At 64.6% G+C, this 22,175-nt stretch overlaps 2 protein-coding genes and 1 long non-coding RNA gene across 5 annotated transcripts; 2 read left to right on the top strand and 1 right to left on the bottom strand.

The window, feature by feature from the left end:
• The first annotated feature begins 448 nt into the window (after window positions 1–448).
• On the top strand, window positions 449–8,607 carry MST1R (macrophage stimulating 1 receptor). Of its 2 annotated transcripts, XM_030283283.4 has the most exons (21): window positions 449–572; window positions 998–2,302; window positions 3,481–3,669; window positions 3,750–3,875; window positions 3,955–4,125; window positions 4,313–4,482; window positions 4,572–4,749; window positions 4,836–4,981; window positions 5,089–5,250; window positions 5,393–5,486; window positions 5,589–5,816; window positions 5,897–6,043; window positions 6,120–6,279; window positions 6,360–6,452; window positions 6,528–6,761; window positions 6,845–6,925; window positions 6,997–7,178; window positions 7,252–7,361; window positions 7,462–7,627; window positions 7,703–7,839; window positions 7,917–8,607. In XM_030283283.4, exons 2-21 carry the CDS (start codon window positions 1,085–1,087, stop codon window positions 8,182–8,184), a joined length of 4,260 nt encoding a protein of 1,419 aa, XP_030139143.4. In that variant the 5' UTR covers window positions 449–572; window positions 998–1,084; the 3' UTR covers window positions 8,185–8,607. The 2 variants fall into 2 exon arrangements, with proteins under 2 accessions (XP_030139143.4, XP_072790778.1); XM_072934677.1 differs by having other exon boundaries at window positions 6,360–6,761.
• Window positions 8,608–9,307: 700 nt separating this feature from the next.
• LOC140684907 (uncharacterized) lies at window positions 9,308–17,305 on the bottom strand. Of its 2 annotated transcripts, none has more exons than XR_012057870.1 (2): window positions 16,145–17,305; window positions 9,308–9,538 (listed from the first exon to the last, which is right to left on the bottom strand). It is a non-coding gene; the product is annotated as an uncharacterized lncRNA (long non-coding RNA). The 2 variants fall into 2 exon arrangements; XR_012057871.1 differs by lacking the exon at window positions 16,145–17,305 and adding an exon at window positions 15,457–16,133.
• CAMKV (CaM kinase like vesicle associated) lies at window positions 14,876–22,077 on the top strand. The gene is made up of 11 exons (XM_032750776.3): window positions 14,876–15,011; window positions 18,099–18,207; window positions 19,406–19,537; window positions 19,616–19,690; window positions 19,767–19,905; window positions 19,984–20,104; window positions 20,332–20,407; window positions 20,487–20,623; window positions 20,703–20,781; window positions 20,855–20,942; window positions 21,077–22,077. The coding sequence occupies exons 2-11, from the start codon at window positions 18,113–18,115 to the stop codon at window positions 21,506–21,508; spliced, it is 1,374 nt and encodes a 457-aa protein (XP_032606667.3). The 5' UTR covers window positions 14,876–15,011; window positions 18,099–18,112; the 3' UTR covers window positions 21,509–22,077.
• The last annotated feature ends 98 nt before the right edge of the window (window positions 22,078–22,175 follow it).

Raw genomic sequence — 22,175 nt, 5'->3', positions numbered from 1 at the left:
GCTGTCCCTATGGCAGCGGGGCTGGGGGCCGCGGCCGAGTGGCCAAGTGGTACCGACAAGCAGGACCCCACTGGTACCCAGGGATGCTGCTGGCAGCCACCTCCCAGCCACGGGGATCCCCCGAGGGCCGCCCGGATTGCAGCGAGCAGCCGAGGCAGTGTGCCAGCCCTGCCTGCACCCGTGCTCCGACCAGCGGCCCCGACTCACACCCGTGCGCCTCTTGGGCACCGTGCCCAGCCGTGCCTGTCACCCCGGGAGTGCCCAGCCACCCTCCGGGTACTCCATCTCCCCGTCCCCAGCACACCCCGCTGCCCCCGGGCTGCGTGTGCCGGTGCCGGCCCCCGGGGAGCCCCGGGCGGTGCGGGGGCAGGACCCGCCCACCCCGTTCCGCCCCGTCCCGTCCCGTCCCGCCTCGCCTGCTCCGTCCCGGCCCCGCTCCGCCCTGTCCCGGCACGGCACCGCACGGCAGCGCCCAGGTGAGCGCCCTGCCGCACGGCACCGCTTGGATCGGATCGGACCGGACCGGACGGATGGGGCGGGGGCAGCCGGAGCCAGTGGAGATCCCGGACCTGGTGAGCGGCGGCAGGGCTGGGGTTGGAGGCCGGGGGTAGTTCGGGGTCCCAGTCCCGGGAGGCTGGCGGGGGCCTTGTACTAGTCCCGCAGGGATCCTCAGTCCCCGTTGCTGTCCCAGGGACTGGCGGGGTCCCTACCCCAGTCCCCGGAATGGGTCATTGCAGGGCAGAGATGCCCCAGGGTGACAGGCAGCGTCTGTAGGTGGCAGAAGGCAGGATTTGTCCCTCTGCCACAGGCAGCTTGGCATCACCTCCTACTCATGGTATTTCGGAAGCGGTTCAGTTTGACTGATCCTCCCTCGGCACTACCCATCATCATCTGGCCCTTGGGAACCCTGGCAGCCCCAACTGACACCCGGCTGTGGCTGTGCCTGGGTCCTCACCTAAAATAAGTGGGTAAAACCCTTCTTTTTTTATTTTGGCAGATGCAATGGTGGCCCATCCTCCGTATGTTGTGAGCCTGCTGGGTTCTGAGCACTGTCGATAACCCTACACCAGTGGCACTGCGCAGCATGGGCCTGTTGTGCTGTGTGTGCCTCTGGCTGCTGCTCGCCCTGGCCCTGCTGGGTGCCGGTGCCTGGCAGTGTCCCCGCATCCCTTACAGCTCCACCAGAAACTTCTCCATCCCCTACACACTGCCCAGCCTCGATGCTGGCAGCCCCATCCAGAATGTTGCCGTCTTCACCGACTCCGACAGCCCAGTCGCTGCCTTTGTGGCCGTCCGCAACCGCATCCTTTTGGTCAGCCCCGAGCTGCGCCTGCTCTCCGTCCTTATCACCGGCCCAGTGGGCAGTGCCGAGTGTGAGATCTGTCGCCTGTGCCCGGCTACCACAGATGGCCCTGAGGACACAGACAATGTCCTGTTGCTGCTGGACCCACTGGAGCCATGGCTGTACAGCTGTGGCACGGCACAGCATGGGCTGTGCTATCAGCACCAGCTGGAGGTGCAGGATGGCAAGGTGGCCATCACAGCCACACACTGCCTGTACTCGGCCGTGGACAACAGCCCTGCCTTCTGCCCTGACTGTGTGGTCAGCCCGCTGGGGACCAGTGCCACTGTGGTGGCCACCTCCTACGCCTCTGTCTTCTACCTCGGCTCCACCATCAACAGCAGTGTGGCAGCACGGTACAGCCCACAGTCAGTGTCCATCCGACGCCTGAAGGGCACCTTGGATGGCTTTTCAAATGACTTCCAGTGGCTGACAGTGCTGCCACAATACCGCAACAATTACACCATCCACTACGTGCACTCTTTTGCCGACGGGGACCACGTCTATTTCCTGATGGTGCAGCCGGAACGGCCGGGATCAACAGTGTACCACACGCGCCTGGCGCGGCTCGGCACCCACGAGCGGGACCTCCGCCACTACCGCGAGCTCGTCCTCGACTGCCGCTTTGAGTCCAAGCGCCGGCGCCGGCGCAGCGGCGAGGAGGATGCTGAGAGGGACATCGCCTACAATGTGCTGCAGGCAGCCCACGCTGCCCGCCCTGGTGCACGCCTGGCCCGCGACCTCGGCATCAACCACACCGACACGGTGCTCTTCGGTGCCTTTGCCGAGAGCCGGCCGGAGAGCCGAGTGCCGCAGGAGAACTCGGCTGTCTGCGCCTTCCCCCTCCGCCTCCTCAATCAGGCCATGGAGGAGGGCATGGAGAAGTGCTGCGGCACCGGGCACCAGCCACTGCTGCGGGGGCTCAGTTTCTTCCAGCCCGTGGAGTACTGCCCACACAATGTGAGTGCTCCACCCTGCGCCGCATCCGGCCCGGGGACCCTGGGGGGTGGCTGGGATGTGGGAAAGTGGGTTCAGGAGCTGGGAAACACTGGTATAGCGGGATGGATGGTGGGGTGGGGCAGGGCAGGGCAGGGGGGGAGCGGCATCACCCAGGTGTGAGTCAGCCCAGCAGCCACCCACCACCTGCTGCAGGGGCTGCTGTGTTCTGGCTGCCCCAGCTGCACCAAGGAGGCTGGGTGAGGGCAGGGACCCTGCTGAGCCCCCCACCTCACTGGTACATGTGCCAGCACATGGGCACACTGCCACATGTCATGCACTGGGCCAATTTTTCTTCTGGTATGCCTCCCCGGCAGCCGCAGCTCTGGCCCCCGTGGTGACTGTCCCTGGACCCCAGCCACCCTCTCCAGCTCGTTTATGTGGTGGGGGGGCAGGAGAGCCACAGGGCCTTGGTGCTTTGTAGGCTGGATGTGTGCGGTGCGGGCTGCTCCTGCCTTGTCCCCCAGGCCCGGCCACCGCCTTCTCTGGGCAAATAAACCGCAGGCGGAAGTGCAATTAGTCACCGGGGTTCCTCGTCTGCCACAGCCGTGGGGCAGGAACACCGTGTCCCAGGTGCAAGCCCCGGCATGGCCAGCATGCAGATGGGTGGGCACCCTGGCAGGGCCCCCTCATCCCAGCACATGACACGAGCTTTGGTGTCCTCAGCCAGGCTCAGGACAAGGTGCAGCCAAATCCCCTCCTCTTCCTGCACAGAGCAGACAGCTCACTGCTGCTGACTCACGCTGTGGCAGGAGAAAGTCAGAGGGGACCCCAGCCCCTCTGCACTGGGGACATCAAGTGAGGACGCCATGGCTCCTGGTGTCCCTCTTCAACCCCAGCCCCTTGCTGAGCTCCAGGCGTCAGGGAAGACTGGGGTTGAAGTGAGCATCTTGTTGTGCCAGCACAAATAACTATATCCAGATGGGGTGGGAGGGGAGGGCAGGATCTGACGCCACATGGGGGACTGAGGGAGGGCATGCCGATGTGGTTTTTTCTCCAAAATTTTCCCAGCCTGGAGGGGAACTTAAGGAATCTAGTGCTGCCCAAAAATATCTCACAGATCAAGCTGGTGCCTACCTGTGAGAGTGTGGGAGTCAGGTGCCAGGGCCAGCTTCAAGTCAGCCCCCCATGTTCGACCACAGGTGAACCTCTCAGCACCGGTGGTCAACACCAGCTGCTGGGATCAGCCCACCCTCATCCCTGCTGCCTCCCACAAAGTGGACCTGTTCAACGGGCAGCTGACAGGTGTCCTCCTCACCTCCCTCTTCGTCACCGCCATGGAAGACGTCACTGTGGCCCACCTGGGCACAGCAGAAGGACGGATTTTCCAGGTGGGATGGGGGGTCGGGTGGAATGTCAGGTCCTGGCAGGCTGTGGGGTGTGCTCAGCCCCCTGCTCTGCCCTGCTGCAGATGGTGCTCCAGCGCTCCAGCTCCTACCTTCTGACCTTGTCCAACTTCTCCCTGGGAGAGCCAGGGCCAGTGCGAGGTGCCATGGGGCTGCAAAGCCACTCAGTGTTCTTCACTGCTGGCACCAAGGTGAGTGGGGGGGGTCTGAGTGGCATAGGGTGGGCATGGAGCTCCATGTGTCCCCCTCACCTCCACTCTCCATCCCCAGGTGTGGTTCCTGAATGTCACTGGCCCTGGCTGTCGCCACTTCTCCACGTGCCAGCGCTGCCTGCGGGCTGAGCGCTTCATGGGCTGTGGCTGGTGTGGGGATGGCTGCAGGCGCCGCCACGAGTGCTCTGGCCACTGGGTCCGGGACAGCTGCCCACCCGTCCTCACCGACGTAGGTCTGCGCTACCGTGCCCCGGCTCCTCACACCTCCCAAGCGCTCAGATGGGGAGGGACATGGCAAATGGGGTGGCATGTGGTGGGACCCCCTCCCTGGGATGGATGTTGTGTTTCTCAGAGAACAGTATTTCTGGACCCGCAGACTCCAGAGGCTTGGGGTGACACAGGTGCCTCTCCCACAGTTCCATCCCCGGACTGCCCCGCTGCGGGGTCGGACACGGGTGACGCTCTGTGGAATGACCTTCCGCTCCCACTTGGACCCCGAGCCCAGCCGCAGCCCCCGCGGTGCCTACCGGGTGGCAGTGGGGCGGCGAGGCTGCACCGTGCTGCCGGAGGAGAGCGAGAGCTACAGGTGTGCAGGGGTGCTGGGAGAGAACAGCAGCTGAGAGGGGTCTGGGGCTGCCCCCGGCCCGGGGCTGATCCCCCATCACTGTCCCGCAGACCCCTGCCCACCTCACGCCGCAAGGAGTTTGTGGATGTGCTGGTGTGTGAGCTGGAGCCGGGGGGGCCGGCAGCGCTGGGGGGCCCAGCCGACGTGGTGCTCACTGTGGAGGAGCCCGCCAGACCCTCTGCCTTCCGCGTCTACGGCTCCGCCACCCTCGGCGGCTTCGTCTTCGTGGTATGGTTCCACACTGGCAGTGCCCCTGGCAGGGTCGGGGGGGGATTGACTCACTCACCCGTCCCACTGACCCCATCTCTGCTCAGGAGCCCCACGTCAGTGCCCTGCACCCCCCGTTTGGCCCCCGGGGAGGTGGCACCCACCTCTCACTCCATGGCAAACACCTCTCGGCAGGGAGCAGCTGGCAGGTGACGGTCAATGGCTCCGAGTGTGCCCTGACTGGGCAGCCCAGGTACACCCCTGCCCTGCACCTGGCACAGCGGGGTCCCCAGCACGGGACGGGCACGGGGAGCCCCCGCAGTCCCGCTGTCCCCCCGGCCACGGCTGTCGTGTCTCCAGGCAGGGCAATGGGACAATCCAATGCACGGCTCCCGCCGCTGGTGGCCTGGGAGCAGCCCGGGTGGCCCTGTGGATCGACGGGGAGGAGTTCCCGGGCCCCGTGCCCTTCCACTACCGCCCTGACCCCACCGTATCCGCCATCGTCCCCAGATGCAGCTATGAGTGAGTGCCTGGGCTCCCTTCCCCTGGGTAAGGGGACAGCCCTGTCCTCCCACTGCCCCGGCTGGGCTGGACGAGGTGCTGGGAATTGCAGGCGCCTGGGGACCATGTGCACCCCGGGGAACCTGATCGCTGCCCTCTGCAGGGGCTCGCTGCTCACCATTGTCGGCACCCACCTGGACTCCGTGTATCGCGCCAAGATCCGCTTCGAAGCCGGTGGTGCGATTACCCAAGCCACGGTAAGCACCGGGCTGCGGGGCCATCGCCCCCCGGCCCTGCCCACCCCACCGCGATCCCCTGGGCGCATTCCGAGCCGGTGCTCAGCATCTCCTTGCCCACAGGAGTGTAAGAGCCCGCTGGCACCAGATCGGCTGCTGTGCCACAGTCCAGCCTTCCCCTTCGAGAGCAAGGTGGAGGTGGTGCTGGGGAACCTGAGCGTGCTGCTGGACGGCGCCGCCGGCCGCTGGCTGTTCCGCCTGCACTACTACTCCCGGCCCAAGGTCTTCCCCTTGAAGCAGGAGGGCAGGCGGCTCCGCCTCAGGCCCGGCGACGATGAGATCGAGGTGCACGTACGTGGGGCAGTGGGGTGATCCAGAATAGGGAGTCGCACTGACAGGACCCCCGCGCTCACAGTGCTCTGTCTGGGCAGCATTTGAGGCTGGATGCCGTGGCCACCTGCATGAACATCACCATGACGGTGGGGGGCCAGGACTGCCACCCCAATGTCCTGAAGAACGAGGTGACGTGCCGCCTGCCCCGCGAGCTGCGCCTGCCCCCCGCTGGGGCCCCCGTGGAGGTAGGAACCCCCCGGGTGGGCAACCACCTGCCCCGGTCCCCCCCACCCTATCCCTGCTTAGCCCCTGATCCTCCAGATCTGTGTGAACGGAGCCTGTGAGGCTCTGGGCTGGGTTCTGTCCCCCCCAACATCGCTGGACCTGGCCGCCAGCCTGGCTCTGGGCACCGGCATCACCTTCCTGGTCTGCTGCATCCTGGCTGCCGTGCTGTTCCGCTGGCGCTGGAAGAAGGGGCGGGGTGAGTGCCGTGCTCCCGAGCACTCTGATGCCCCCAGACCCTGCCACGCCACCCCCTACCTGCCCCATTGCTGCCTGCAGGTACGGAGAACCTGGAGCTGCTGGCACAGCCCGGCCGCAGCGAGCCCCCTGTCACCACCCAGCGCCCCGGCGTCGACTACAGAGAGGTGCTGGGTAAGTGGGTGTCACTGGTGGGTGGCGGGTGCTGGGTGCTGCCGGCCCTCACCCCACCTCTGCCTGTCCCGGCAGTGCTGAACACAGCGGGCACTCCCGGCCCCGTGGGGCCCCGCACACGAGTCACCAGTGCCGGTGCCAATGGCAGCGCTGGTGCTGGCGCAGCGGGCGGCGGATCCCCCGTGCCCCTGCTCAGAGCCACATCCTGCTGCCTGGAGGATCTGCGGCCGGAGCTGCTGGAGGAAGTGAAGGACATCCTCATCCCCGAGGAGCGGCTTGTCACCCACCGCCACCAGGTCATCGGCAAAGGTGACCCTTTGGCACCTCGATTTGGCTGTGGCGTCACCTGCCCAATGCATGTGGTGCCAGCTCTGTGCCACTCGTCCCTGCAGGGCACTTTGGCAGCGTCTACCATGGCACCTACACGGACCCGCTGTTGGGGGACCTCCACTGCGCTGTCAAGTCCCTGCACCGTGAGTTGCTCCCCCTCCGCGTGTGCTCCCGTGGCACAGCGGCGGAATGGCCACAGCTCAGCTCTCCGCAGGCATCACGGACCTGGAGGAGGTGGAGGAGTTCCTGCGCGAGGGCATCCTCATGAAGAGCTTCCACCACCCCCAGGTGCTCTCGCTGCTGGGGGTGTGCCTGCCCCGCCATGGGCTGCCCCTTGTCGTCCTGCCCTACATGCGCCACGGGGACCTGCGCCAGTTCATCCGCACCCAGGAGCGGGTAGGGGGTACCTCAAGGAGGGTGGGAGGTGATGGGTGCCAAGGTCTCCGTGCTCACTGCTCCCATCTCACAGAGCCCGACAATGAAGGAGCTCATTGGCTTTGGGCTGCAGGTGGCCCTGGGCATGGAGTACCTGGCCCAGAAGAAGTTTGTGCATCGGGACCTGGCAGCCAGGAACTGCATGTAAGTGTGCCTGTGTCCTCCAGACTCCACCACAGGGCAACCCCCTGGGTCTGGGGGTGCCCAGGAGTCCCCACCTCGACCCCCACCTGGTGTCCTGCAGGCTGGACGAGACGCTGACAGTAAAGGTGGCTGACTTTGGGCTGGCGCGGGACGTGTTTGGCAAGGAGTACTACAGCATCCGGCAGCACCGCCATGCCAAGCTGCCTGTCAAGTGGATGGCGCTGGAGAGCCTCCAGACCCAAAAATTCACCACAAAGTCTGATGTGGTAGGCACGGCTCTCCCTTCCCGTCCCATCCTCCATCTCCCACCTGTGCGCCCATGGCAGCTCTCTTCTCGGCAGTGGTCCTTCGGGGTGCTCATGTGGGAGCTGCTGACACGCGGGGCATCGCCCTACGCCGGGGTGGACCCCTACGACATGGCCCACTACCTGCTGCAGGGGAGGCGCCTGCCACAGCCCTCTCACTGCCCCGACACCCTGTGAGTGCAGCTGGGGGTGGGCAGGGGGCAGGGGTTGTCCTGGGGGGCTGCCAGCGCTGACTGCGGTGTCATTGCAGGTACAGGGTGATGCTGAGCTGCTGGGCGCCGGCGCCCGAGGAGAGACCGTCCTTCACCGGGCTGGTGGGTGAGCTGGAGCGTGTCCTGGCCACGCTGGATGGTGAGCACTATGTCAACCTGACTGTCACCTACACCGACCTGGACTGGGGTCCTCCCTTTCCCCCTGCTCCCCTGGGGCAGCTGCCTGATAGAGAGGATGAGGATAAGCATAATGAGGAAGAAGAAGAAGAGAAGGAAGAGGAGGATGACGACACGTCTGTGTGCTGATGGGATTCCCTGCACCATGAGGTCTCCCAGACCCCCATATACCATAGGCACACTCCCCTGAAGAGGGACACAGTGTGCCAGATGCTATGGGGCACCCTCCCTATGGGATGGGTGCTGGGAGGCAGCTGGGTGCTGTGGAGTGCTCTCCCATGGCTCACACCCAGACCCTGCTGGCTGTTCCCCGGGATTGGTCCCACACCACAGGGTGCTGGGGGCTCAGTCCTGTGCTGGCTGGGTGGTGTGAGGCTCAGCCCCACAGTGATGAGTCTGTGTTCTGGGGTTGGGGGCTCAGTCCCATAATGGATGGGTGCTGTGGGGCCCCATACCCAGTGGGTGCTGTTGGGCCTGGCCTTCCCAAGGCTCCCATGGAGTTTCCAGCTTCTTAGCTGCTCAAATCATTCATTAAAACCTAATTATATTTTTTCCCTGGCTGGGGCTGTGTCTTTGAGGGGGCTGTGCCCCAGGTTGGCATCATCCTTGTGCCCCTGTGTTGGTGAGGTGTCTCCCCAGCTACTCTTGAGGCTCCCACCTCATGTGAGGTACTGAAGAGGGGGCACCCACTCCTGTTGTGCCAGTGAAAGGAGGGCATCTGCACAATGGTGCTGCTGTGCCCACCCTGGAACCATCCTCCGTTGCCTGCCACACCGGGCCCCGCTCTGCACCCCATGTCCCAGCATGGCCCTCTGACCTTGGGGTGTCTGGGAGGTTTTTGCTAGAATTCCTCGAGGAGTACCATGCTCCTGGACATGGGGTGGCAATGTCCCTGCAGTCCTGGCATATGTGCCATGCTGCCCCAGGGATTTGTGGCATGATGCATGCCTGGGGCATGGAATTGCAGTGCCCATGGGATCTGATGCTCCTGAGATGATAGGTAGCCAGGCATCAGATCAGGATGCTCTTGGGGTTGTGAGTGCCCAGCCATGGGATCATGGAACCCAGGGGCATGGGATTACAGTGTCCCTAACACTAAGGTACCTGTGGGACCACAGGACATGTGACACAGTGAGGACATGATGGTACCCAGCCCGACTACTGCTCCTCACCCTGCCTGCCTGCACAGGGTCCAGTGGGGCCCACTGCTCTGGCTTGGGGCTCTGTCTGGTGACCAAGAATCATTACCAGCTTCACTTAAATGATACTTTTATTGCTTCAGTGCTGCCTGTGCAGAGGACAGTGGACCTCATGCCTCAGGGCAAGAGATGGGCATGGGTCTGTGATGCTTGCTGCCCAGTGAGCTGGCTTTCTGTTCCTTTTGATGGAAGTGGTGGCAGATGTCACACGTGCAAGGAACTCGTCCTGATGAAGAGGTCCCTTCTGCCCCAGTTTTGGGGCAAAAATCACCTAGAACAAGACACTGGAAAAGAGGAGGAAGCGATGATGGGTGTCCCTTGCCTGGGTACAGGTCCAGAGTTCAGGGCAGGGGACAAGGGCAGGGTCTGGGATGGATGGATGGATGGGCAGGCAGGGGATGTTCAGGGCAAGCCCAGGATGGGCAAGGGATGCTGAAACACGCACAGTCTGTGGCTGTGGGTGGCACTGCTCCTGCTCCATGTCCAGCCACACGGGCCCTGCTGCCAACACTGGCTTTAAATAAAACCTCCTCAGCTGCTCATTAAGCAGTGCTGGAGCCCAGAGCTGCGTCAGCTCCCATCAGCCAAGCTGTCCATCTCCACCAGCACCTCGCACCTGCACGGCTCCACCGCCACGTGCCCGAGGGTATTTTCAGTGCAGCTGGGTCCCAGCATCCCATGGTCACAGCGGCTGCCAGCACCGTGCCTCAGTTTCCCCACAGTGAATTGCTCTGCTCCCCACGACCTCCAGTGTAGGTGCTGACCTTGCACATTGAAGGCCAAGTAGCATCATTTTGGCTCCCTGCTGAGTTGCTATGGAAGAGCCTGGCACTGTGTGATTATTAGGGCTGGATCAGAAATGGGAGATGCTGGGCACTGGTCCTGGGGGTAGCTGCATGCCTGGGGGCAGCCAGGACAACTGACTGGGGCACCAGCAGCTCATGGGATGCAGTAATGCAGGGATGGATGGAGGGATGGGTGGATGGAGGGATGGATGGATGGACGGACGGATGGATGGATGGATGGATGGATGGATGGATGGATGGATGGATGGATGGATGGATGGATGATGGATGGATGGGTGAGTGCAGGGATGGATGGATGAGTGCAGGGATGGATGGATGGGCAGGCTGGCACTCTGGCTATTGCCCTTCTCAGCATGAAGCAGTGTGGGTGCCCAGGGCTGTGTTTGGGTGGCAGATGTGTGCCAGGCCTGCTGGCTGGTGACACAGGGACAGCCATGGGAGCACCCAGTGGGAGCAGGGTGCCTGGAGGGAGCAGGGCTGTCCGTGCTGGCAGTGGGGTGGCACAGTGAACTGCTCGTTAGCTGACAAGTCTGGTGTGGTTACGGTGATGCGCGTGTGGGCGGCCCCCGCTTTAGGCTGCCCCCCTCCCCCCAGGAATGTGCTTGCAGAGATGACAGATTTCATGCTAATCCACATTTATCCTGCCCTAATTACGCTGCGGGAGGTGAGGAGTGAGCACCCAGACTTCCATGCCAAGGGCTGGCATGTGCCCACCCCTGTCCAGTGCCGCCTGACGCTGCTAGCTGGGACTGGTACTGGCACTGTGCCCACCGCCACGGCACCAGGGACAGGCGGGTGACCTGTCAGGGTGGCATCTTGCATGGCACCTGGCACCCCTGCCGCAGCTGGGGGGTGCCTTAGAGGGGCTACCTGGGCACCCACAGGTGGGCACTGGGTGGCGGCACCCTGAGGTGCTGTGTGGCTGGGCATGGTTGGTGCAGCCCCGGGCTGAGCTGTGGGCAGGTGAGGCCGTGCCACGCTGTGCCAAGCTGTGCCAAGCTGTGCCAAGCCACCTCGTGCCGTGCCCATCCGCCACGGCTGCGGCAGAGCAGCCTGCGTCCCATCCCGGCGACGCGCCGTGCACACACAGCACTTTAAATGTTTTATTTGGGGAAAGTGCTGTCGTTAGCAGGGATTAATTATTAAAATCGGAGCCATCTATAAAACATGAGTGGCCGCACGCGGGGCTGCACAGGCAGAGCCGGGCACGGTCCCGCCACCGGCATCGCCCGGGGACCGGCGGTGATGCCGCAATGGCACCTCCACAGCGGGTTTGGGCTCCTGGTGGCAAAGTGGGTGCAGGCAGCGAGTGCCACGGGGTGGGGGCTGGACTGGAGATGGGTAAAATGGTGCTAAATCAGTGTTTGGGTGAGGCGGGGGTCTCCGGTGCCAGCCGTCCCGGTGAGAGGTGGCGGGAGGCAGCAGGCAGCGCCGAGCTGTTTTTATTTTAGCGGCTGCCGGTGCTGGGGAGCGGGCGTGAAGAGCAGCCGCGGCACCGACGTGCCATTTTTAGAAACCGGCGAGTTTTGCTAATGATGCCTGTGAGCTTCGGGGGGGCCGCAGCCTGGCACCCCCAGTCCCGCTGCCCGCAGCCGGCCCTGTCCCTCTGTCCCTCTGTCCCTCTGTCCCTCTGTCCCTCTGTCCCTCTGCCCCTCTGCCAGGGCTGGATTCTGCACCTGGGGGCACCTGCACAGCCCGGGCCACCCCTGCACCCACTTGGGGCTCTGCTGGCCCCCAGAGAGCTTTGGTAGTGCTTGGGGAGCTTCAGGGGCTCCTGGGAAGCTTTTTTTTCCCTTGGTCTCTGAGGAGCTTTGGTGGCCTTTGGGGAGCTTTGGTGGTCCCTGGGAATCTCTGTTGTCCTCTGGGGATATCTGCTGATCCCCGGAGGAGCTTCGCTTGCACCTGGGGAGCTCTGCTGTCCTCCGGTAAGCTTTACTTTACCCCAGAGCCTTCCAAATTATAAGACACATATTTTTCTTCTTTCTCTGTCCCTGAGACAGCACCGGACCTCAGCTGGGGAGGCTCACCCCATCCCAGCACCCACTCAGGACCAGTGCCAGCCATGTCCCAATCCTGGTCTTGGTCGTGGTCCTGGTCCTTTCCCCTGGGGACAGTTCTCTCCCTGAGCTCTCACCCTGAACAGCCTCCCTGCATCTTGGTCCCTATGGCTGCAGGTACTGCCAGAGGGGCCCCAAAGGTCTTTCAGTGGGAAGGGGAGTGAAACCCTGATGCCATGTAATCACTGTAATGCAGGAGTACGCTGTGGAAAACAAGCCCCTTTTCCCCATCAGGGCTCCAGGGACGAGAGCCAGCCCTGGATGTGACAGGGACCAAGCCAGGGGAGAGGTGCAAGGCTTTTTGTACTGTCATCGACACAGGGACAGCCCACATCAGGAGCAGGCTGGCCAGGGACAAGCAGCCACGGTCAGTGGTGCCCAGCCAGGTGTGGGCAACCCTGTCCTCACACACAGTGTGGTCACCAGCTGGGATGGGCTGGCGGGGCTGTGGCACTGTAGGGGACAAAGTACCTGGTGGCAAAGCTGAGTGGCTCTCTGGCTGTGTCCCTTGACGCCTTCCAGGGCACATGGGTGCCATGGGACACCTGTGGGGAGGGCAGCCCTGCCACTGTGCACCCCCACTGCTGCTCATCCCGTTAAAGGGCCAGGGGTGGCGAGCAGCAGCTGCACCGCCTCTTTTTCTCTCCCCCTTGCTCCCCACCGGCCCCCCGAAAGGAGGGATGGGGTTTATTTGGCCCCGTTGCCGGGCCGACGTGCGCAATTATCGCTGATTGCCTGGCGGTTGCCATGGCGATGGCAAGCACGCAGGGATGCGGTGCCGCGTGGTGCTTGAGTCACGGACACGCTGAACACCCCCCACTGCACCCCACCGCACCCCTCCGCAGACATGCCGAACATGCATCCCACTGCACCCCAGAACAAACATGCTGAGCCCCCCACTGCACCCCACTGCACCCCCCAGCACCGTCTGGGCTGGCCCTCCATCCCCTTCACCCTCCTGGGGCAGGGGGATACAGCCAGATGTCCCCCAGCTGAAGCAGGGGGGTATGTCCAGGTGTTCCCCACCCCCTGTCCCCCATCTGAGGTGGGGATGTATACAGCCAGGTATCCCCAGCCCTGGCAGCCCCACCTTGGGCATCCCAGGCTCGCTCTCTCCAGAGGTGCTGCAGGAAAAATCACCCCAGAGCAGCCATGCCACCCCACTCGCAGCTCTGGGGTCTAGTGGGAAGGGGGTGGGTGCATGGGGCAGTGGGACACGGCACTGTAAGGACAAATGCCATTGGGGTCAGCAAAGCTCATCACCCAAAATGGGGCATGGAATGGACCAAGATCTGAGCCAGAGTCAGGACCAGGAGGGGATCACAGCACAGTGATGGGACCCTGTGGCAGTCCTGCCACGGGCAGGAGACTGGTGCCAGGAGGTGACAGGCACGAGCTGGGGTCAAGGGACAATGGAGAAGTGCCAGCACATGCCTCATGCTGCAAAGCCATCACTGGGCAGCCCCGAGCCACACGGTGCCTGCCGGGTAATTATGGTTTACGCTCCGGGTCCCCGCGAGGCGCAGAGATTAATGACCGTGGCGCGCTGCTGCCAGCCCGTATGATTAAACTCTTGATTAGAAGCTCAAACTACAGTGCCCTGCTAATTCCCCCTGCTCTCACACACCCTTAATCACCCAGCACGGGCAGTGATAGGCCTGGGGCTGGCAGGGCTCGATGCCACACAGGGGACGGGTGCTGGGAGCACCCCAGCTCTCCCTTGGAGTGCTGGCTGGTCTCCAGTGAGCAGAGGGAGAGGTTGGCTTTGGGACCCTGGTGTCCCCTCTCCATGGGCGGGAGAGGGCTGTAGGTCCCGTGAGTGGATGGCCACACCCTGTGGCAGCTGAGGACCTCAGAAGGTGTGGGGAGCTGGAGTCTGGTGGGTGCAGGGACAGGAGGGGAGGGAAGTGGGGGTGCAGTTTGGAAGCAGCACCATATGGGCAGCAAATGCCAGCATGTGGCACGCAGCCCTTGGGGAGGCTCTGCACACGTGGTGCACTGCATGAGGGGTGAGGGGGCCGGGGAAGGCACTGGTGCCCTGTTGTGCCCTGGGGACTGTGCTGCCCGCCCCAGGCTGGGTCCCGTGTCTGGGATGTGGGCAGAGGTAAGAGAATCAGGGTGGCCAATTTCTTGTCCCTTTCTTGTTCCTTGCCCCAGGCTGTGGTACAAGGACAAACCCTGTCATAGGCAAGTGAGTAGAGCCTTCGGCCCTGCCCCTGGAGGAGAAGTTGCCTGGTTTCCACTGGATAACAGCACAGAGGCAGGAACATGTGTCTACCCGTGTCCTCACGGCACCTTTTAGTGCCCTCAGGGGGCAGATACCTGTGACGCTGAGCCCACACTCAGCTTTGCTAAAATCCTGCTCCCATGCCATGCCATGCCATCCCATCCCATCCCATCCCATCCCACCCCACCCCGGGCCGGGGGCCATGGCACAGCCCAGGGGATCCCGGCTCCCCCATAGGGCACACTGTGGGGTCCCACGGGGTCTCTGGTCCCACGGTGTCCCGGGCCGCGGGCAGTGGCGGTGTCCCAGCCCGGTGACAGCGGCCGGGCCTCGCCCACGGCGGTGCGGTGGGTTCCAGCGCCACGCGTGACCCGTGGCCACGGGCGGGGCGCGAAGTGTGGCGGTGACGTCAGGGCGGGGCGGGGCGTGCGGGGGGCGCGGCCCCGCGGTCCCGCCCCCCCAAGTTGCCGCGCCGGGCGCGCGGGGCCGCGCCGCACGGACCGACGGCAGGGCTGGCATCGGCTGGGATCGCTGGGACCGGCGGGGATCGGCTCGGCTCGGCCCGGCTCGGCCCCGGCCCGCCGCGGGAGGGCGGGCGGGAGGGGCGCGTCCCCCCGAGCAGCGGCCCCGGGCCGCGGCCCCCCGTTGCGGTCGGAGAGGCGTGCAGGTGAGCGCCGCGCCGCGCCGGACCGGGGGCGAGGGGGGCCGGGCCCGCCGGGGGTGGGGGCGTTGCTGGCATCTGGCACTGTCTGGCCCGGGGCTGCCCCCAGCTCTCCTCCCAGACCCCGGTGGCCCGGGACGTCCCGACGGGGCCGCGCGTATCCCTGTCCGGTGCGTGCGCGCCCCGACGGCTGCCCGCCGCCGCACTGCCCCCGCCGGCACCCCGCGTCCCGCAGAGCCCGAGCCCCGACGGACGCCGTGGGCACGGCGAGCTGCCGGAGCCCGGCTCCCCCCGCGCCTCCCCGCTCGCCCCCCCGGGTCGCTGCTGCCCTGGTGCCGCCCCCGTCTCCGCGAGGAGCCCGGAGAACCGGGCCGGCACCGCTGGAACGGATGCTGCCGGGGAGCCTCTTCCCGTGCCCCCACCGCCGAGCATCCCCTCCCGGACCCCGCACCTCTCTCTCCCGCAGTCCGCTCCCTTCCCGCTGCCGCAGCGCTCCGAGCCGGCCAAACGCAGACCTGCCTGCGGTGCGCGGCCCGGGCTGTCCCTCCGCATCCCACGGGCCGGGGGCGGTGGCACTCCCCCAGCCCTGTCTCAGCCCCAGCCCGGCGGCTCCGCGGGCAGCGCCGGGCCGGCCGGCCCCTCCGCCTCCCCTCCGCCTCCCGCTGCCTGCCCGCTGCCTGCACTAGCAATATTTCGGTCCGTCTTAGCCCGGCTGCGTTTTCTGCCTCTCCCCGGTACATCCTTCCCCCGGGACGTGGGGGCGGGATGGCAGGGGGAACCCCCCACGGACATGTCCAGGGCAGCTGCGGGTGGAAGCGGGGCAGGAGACGAAACACCAGCCGGTGGCACCTCACGCCATGGGGCAGAGCTGGGGGTCGGGGGTTGGGGGGCCCCGCTGGTGAGGGCTGCACGGCTGCGTCATCCCTCCGTGCCATCCCCACCCGGCCACCCACTTCCCCGCTATTGTCTTACACCCGCTGTTGCTTCTGCTCCCAAATTAGACTCTTGGAGGGGGGTGCTGGCTGCGTGCGGGTGCCAGCGCAGCACCGAGCCTTCCCCCTGGCACCCCGCGGAGGGAGCGCTCATCCCTTTGCCCACCTCTCGCCTGGGTGCCCCTGCCCCGATGGGGGTGCTCTCACCTGTGGGGTGCAGGTGTTGACCCCGATGGTGGGCTGGGTGCCAGCCTCACTTGCAGGGTATCCCAGGTGCACTGAGCCCCTCGAAGCCAGCCTGGGGCAGGGGAGGGTGGCAACGCTCAGCCCTGGCAGGATGGGTGGCCAGTAAACCAACGGGAACTAATTTTATGAGCGCAGATTAGCTGACTGCTCTCATAGACAGCAATAAAATCCCAATATATCATCCCACCCGGGTCCCCTTCCCGGCTAATCCTGGCACCATGCTGCCAGTGCTGGCAGCCTGCCCATCCGCCAACCAGCCCTACCCCTGATGATCTGTGGCACTGAGCCCACCGCCCCTCCAGCAGCTGCCAGGACGGCCCTCATTCCCCTTGGCCAGGTACAGTGGCACGGCAGAGCCGGTGTCGTGTGGCATGGGGACACAGAGGTGCCAGCAGGACGTGTTTGCTGGGAGAGCTGCTGGGATGAGTCAGGTGTAGGCTGGAAAACCTCATCCAATCTAGGGCACAAGCAGTGGTGTCCCATGGGTGCTCTTCTTCTCTTTTGGGACTTGGTGCACGCTGAGTGGGACTGGGGCAGGTGCTCCTACTCGGTGCAGGCTTTCCTGGCAGGACGGCGCCTGGGTGCCTTGCAAGCTGGGAGCATCCATCCTGTGGGCATTGCTCCAGCAGGCACAGAGGCAGGTCAGCCCCAAAGGATGGAGGCAGGAAGGAGCATCCCCCCGTTCCCTGGCTCACCGCACTCATGTCCCACCCAGGTTTGGGTCAATCACCCCAGGGAGCACTCAAGTGCATGCCCTGGGTGCTGCAGGCAGCACGCCTTCCTCCCAGGGCCTGCACGGCAGGGACAGGGCTGTGCACCTGCAGGTGGGTCGGGTGCTGCCGGGTGCTGCCCGTCCCCTGCCCCCTCCAAAGGATGTGCCGCTTTCTGCATCTTCAGCTCCCATTGCCATAGCAACAGGCTCGGCGCTTGGGTACCCGCGGTGCCGGCTCCCGCATCCCGCATCCCGCATCCCGCATCCCGCATCCCGCAGCCATCCTGCCCGCAGCCCTCGCCACTGGGCCCCGGTACGGCACAGCCAGGCCCGCGGGCACAGCGTGGTGTCTGGGGAGCCTTGGCGCTGGGCAGTGGGTGCCTCCAGCATCATGCCAGCTTCCCATCACAAAGCCCAACCCGAGAGGGCTGGGGGGCCCCAGGCAGCTCTGTCATCTTCTGAGCCATCAAAACATAATGTCAGCTGAAACTTCCTCCCGCTAACACGGTGGGAAAGTGTTTCCCGGTGGGAAAGGGGAAGAAATCACTTTCTGTGATCAATTTTTTTTTCTGGGAAGCTTCCAAGAAAGATCTGGTTTTGAAGAGTTCCCAACAGGGAAGCAAGGGGCAAAGCATTTTTCCTAAAGGGCTGGAGAAGCTGGCATCTGCCAAGGCTGTGTCCTGACCGCTGCCCGTGGCACCTCCGAGCTGCAGTGCCACCTGCCTGGTGCCACAGTCAGGGCTGGTTGGGGATGGCAAGCTGAGACTGGTGTAACCCACTGCACATGTGACAAAGTGTGACAATGCTCTGCCTGGGGAGGCCCCATCTGCTGAAATGTTACCGTGGGCAAGACTGGGCTGAGAAACAGGAAAGGATCCGTTCACCTCCGCTTGCCTCCCCAGTGGGTGCTCCAGGCACCGTGCTAACCCTGACTGCTAATTAATCATTGATAATTCACAAACAAGGGCCAGAGGGGGAAGCTTGTGGCTGTGCTGGCAGCCTGAGCCCGGGCAGAGAGGCTGGATGGCACGGGCGTGGATACACATCGGTGGGGCCGGGCACATGGCGGCTTGCGGCAGCCGCAGAGCACGAGCAGCGCCATGCTCAGGTTCCACGTTAATTAGCAGAGCTCGGCAGGGTCTGCTGTGGCTCCAGGGGGGCCGGCAGTGCCGGGGCACTCACTGCCTCTCCCTGCCCTGCCAGCACCGGGCCCTGCGATGCCGTTTGGCTGCGTGACGCTGGGAGACAAGAAAGATTATAACCAGCCGTCTGAGGTGACCGACAGATATGACCTGGGCCAGGTCATCAAAACGTGAGTTGGTCCCTCCATGGCCCCACAGATGCCCTGGGGAAACACCAGCCACCTGTATGGGGCTCCTGGGGTGCTGAGGAGTGGCACAACACTGCCTGTGGGGGCTCTGGGCGTGCTGGTCCCCAGCTGGGCTGGGATTGCAGGGTGTACTTTGGGGTGGCTTTACCCTAATTAGTCCCTCTAGCTCCTGGGTTGCATGGGGGATATTCACAGCTAGCTCCAAAGAGGGCAGTGAGCTTTCCCACTGCTTCTGGCTGCAGCTGGGCAGCCTCCCATATCCTTCCCTCGTCCCCTCAAGATTTGCAGGGATTGCAGCAATTCCACACGATCCTGGCTTCCTCAAGCATTTTGTGAATCAGGAGGGCTCAGCTACAGCAAAGAAAAGGCAGATCTCACTTGGGGGGCTGTGGAGCATTGCTGCTTCCCCCAACTTTTATTGCCACGCTGAGGAACCTGTTAGGATGCACACCAAAAAATGAAACCCTCACACCCCTTGAGAGTGGCTTGACTGCAAAATAGGCACCAGAATTTTTTCCATCAACTTCCAAAACACCTGCTTGGACAGAGGTCACACGTGGCAGGATCACACTGGGTAGCAGTGGGGACCTTGGGGACCTTTGCTCCATCCTCTGGGCAGTTTGTCCCAAAGCCCGCAGGTCACTGTTCCCCTCCACCCGGGGCAGGGGCTGTGAGGATTTCAGTGCAGCTGGGGGGATTGGAAAGCCAACAGCTTTGCTGGAGTAGTGCCAAGTGCCCCCCGGGGGCTCCCCTGCAGCTGCAGCCTGGCCGATGGGCTCAAGCACCATTAATAATAGAACAGAAACACTGCAGCTACCGGCACATCTCCCTTTCTTTCTCCACAGCTGCTGTGCTGATGTTAATGTCGGCTGTGCTGCTGTTCCACCTTGGCACCAGTGGCTTTGCAGTGGGTCTTACCCTCCTGTCCTGAGGACGGGGCTTTTTAACCAGCAAATTCTCCCCCTTCCCTGTCAATTTGCTTCTTCCATATCAGTTGCTTCTCACTGCAGTTTTTTTCTTCCCCTCCAAAGTGGTTTTGAGCCACAGCTTTCTTTTACTTCTGTGGCATCTCCCCTGACTGCTGGGATCTGGGGTAACGCTGGTGGGCCCAGAGACCACCCAAGCAGCCCAGTCTCAGTGATCCCCGGGAATGGGGTGATGCCTGGGGGTACTCTTGCAGGGAGGAGTTCTGCGAAATCTTCCGGGCCAAGGAGAAGACGACAGGGAAGTTGTACACCTGCAAGAAGTTTCTGAAGCGGGATGGGCGGAAAGTGCGGAAGGCAGCCAAAAACGAGATCATCATCCTCAAAATGTGAGTGCTGGGGCTGGAGGGGATCCTCTGCTACTGGGCAAACTGGGAACGCCTACCCATGCTCCTGTCTCTCTGTAGGGTGAAGCACCCCAACATCCTCCAGCTGGTGGATGTCTACATCACCCGCAAGGAATATTTCATCTTCCTGGAGCTGTAAGTTTGGGACATTTGGAAGTGGGGAGCAGGTGGCCCCACCAGGGTTGGGTCTCGGCAGAACTGCTGTCCGCAGGGCCACTGGCCGGGAGGTCTTTGACTGGATCCTGGACCAGGGCTACTACTCGGAGAAGGACACCAGCAATGTCATCCGGCAGGTGCTGGAGGCTGTTGCTTACCTGCACTCACTCAAGATCGTCCACAGAAACCTCAAGGTGGGTGGCAGGAGAGTGGGAGCACCCATGGGTGCTGCCATGCCCCTGTCCTGGCACTTACAGTCCCTGCACCGGCAGCTGGAGAACCTGGTGTACTATAATCGCCTGAAGAACTCCAAGATCGTCATCAGTGACTTCCACCTGGCCAAGCTGGAGAACGGGCTTATTAAGGAGCCCTGTGGCACTCCTGAGTACCTGGGTGGGTGAGAGCCAGCCGGGTGGGCATGCAGGGGTGGGCAGTGCTGGGTCCCAGCAGGTCCGTACCATCCATTCCTTACTACCTGCTGCTGCACCTCCCATTCCCCATCACGCTGGGGGCTGATGCTGGGTGCTTCCAGTGGGTGCTTCCCACTCCCCATCACCCCAGGGCCAAGAGGCTGGGTGGCTGGGGACCCCGGGGGATGGTTGCTCTTCTGTCTCTGGCAGCTCCGGAGGTGGTGGGGCGGCAGCGGTATGGGCGGCCGGTGGACTGCTGGGCCATCGGCGTCATCATGTACATCCTGTGAGTGTGGGGTGAGGGACAGGGTAGCTACAAGGGCTCGGGGCTGGGGCGGGACTGAGCCCCCCACCACATTCCCCAGCCTTTCGGGAAACCCCCCTTTCTACGAGGAGGCAGACGAGGATGACTATGAGAACCACGACAAGAACCTCTTCCGCAAAATCCTGGCTGGGGACTATGAGTTTGACCCACCGTACTGGGATGACATCTCGCAAGCAGGTGAGCCCCACACTGGGGGGGATACGTGGGGTCCCATGTTGTCCCCTACCAGCACTGACTTCTCCCCCTGTGCCCCCAGCTAAGGAGCTGGTGACACGCCTGATGGAGGTGGAGCAGGACCAGAGGATCACAGCAGAGGAGGCCATCTCCCATGAGTGGTGAGCAGCGGCAGGGTCAGATGGGGAGCCAGGGGGGCTGATAGGGGCTGCTCACCCCTCACGGCCTCTCCAGGATCTCTGGGAATGCGGCCTCTGACAAGAACATCAAGGATGGCGTCTGTGCCCAGATCGAGAAGAACTTCGCCCGGGCCAAGTGGAAGGTGGGTGTGGCTGTGCCGTGCCTCCATGTCCCCTCTCAGCCAAGCTCGGTCCCCCAGCACGGGGCTAAGAGGCTGGTGGGGCTGCCAGTCCCTGCCCCTCCGCCAGCCCCACATCCCCCGTCTCTCCCTCGCAGAAAGCCGTGCGAGTGACCACGCTCATGAAACGCCTGCGGGCGCCCGAACAGACGGAGACGGCGGCAGCTCCGGCCCCGGCAGCGACCCCAGCCCCGGCAAAGGCTCCGGCCCCAGCAGCGGCTCCGGCCCCGGCAGCAACTCCAGCCCCGGCGGCGACTCCGGCAGCGGCCCCGGCGGCGACTCCGGCAGCGGCCCCGGCTCCCGCTGCCGCGGAGCCCGCGGCCACAGAGCCCGCCACCGCCACCGCCACCGCCCCGGAGCCCGCAGCCCCCGCCACGGAGCCCGCAGCCCCCTCCGCCACCGCCCCGGAGCCCGCGGCCCCCGGCACGCCGCCCGCCGCCACGCAGCCCCCGGCCCCCGGCACACCGCCCGCCGCCACATGTACCGAGGCCGGGGCCGCCGCCGAGCCCCCCAGCGAGCAGAGCGGCTGAGCGGCCCCGCGGCCCCTGTACATAGCCCCGGCATGGCCCCCCGCCCCCGCCTGCGCCCTCTTTTCTACGTGCCCCGCCGGAGAGCCGGCCGCGGGGCAGAGCCCTGCATGGCGCCCGTTCCCCCGTGTCCCCCCAGCTCTCTCAGTCTGTCCCCCGCCGCCGTCCCCTCCCCCGGGGATGCCCAGAGACGCGGGGCAGCGCCCTGGGCCGCACGTCCCGCAGCGCTGGGGGTGCGTCGCGGGGCCCCCCGGGACACGCCTGCATGTGCGGGACCGCAGGCGGGGCCGCCCGGGACGGAGCGGGGGCCGTCCCGGAGACCCCCTCTCTGTCCTGGGACCCCCGGGAGGGGGGACACGGGGACCCCCGCCCGGGGGCAGCCGCACGGCCCCCCACGCGTTGTGCCTGGAGGACCCGCACTGCCCCCCCGTGCCCTCTCCCCGGTCCCCGCTTCCCCCTCGCAGCTGCATGCCTGCAGGGCCGGCTCTGCCCACGGCTGCCGCCGCCGCCCCGCGCCCCGCCGCTGTATCTCTGGCAAATAAAGACCCCGCTGAGGACAAACTGAGACAGCACCAGCGCCGCCTGCCCAGTCTCTCTGTGGGGCCGGGGGGCTGCCGACACCAGCACGGCGCTCAGCGAGGCGCGGCTCCACTGCCGGGACAGCGAGGGC

This window comes from Taeniopygia guttata, chromosome 12, assembly GCF_048771995.1.
Source record: "Taeniopygia guttata chromosome 12, bTaeGut7.mat, whole genome shotgun sequence".
In the NCBI taxonomy this organism is placed as follows: domain Eukaryota; kingdom Metazoa; phylum Chordata; class Aves; order Passeriformes; family Estrildidae; genus Taeniopygia; species Taeniopygia guttata.
Note: the sequence above shows the minus strand (reverse complement) of the source record. Positions and strands in the feature narration are given on the sequence as shown.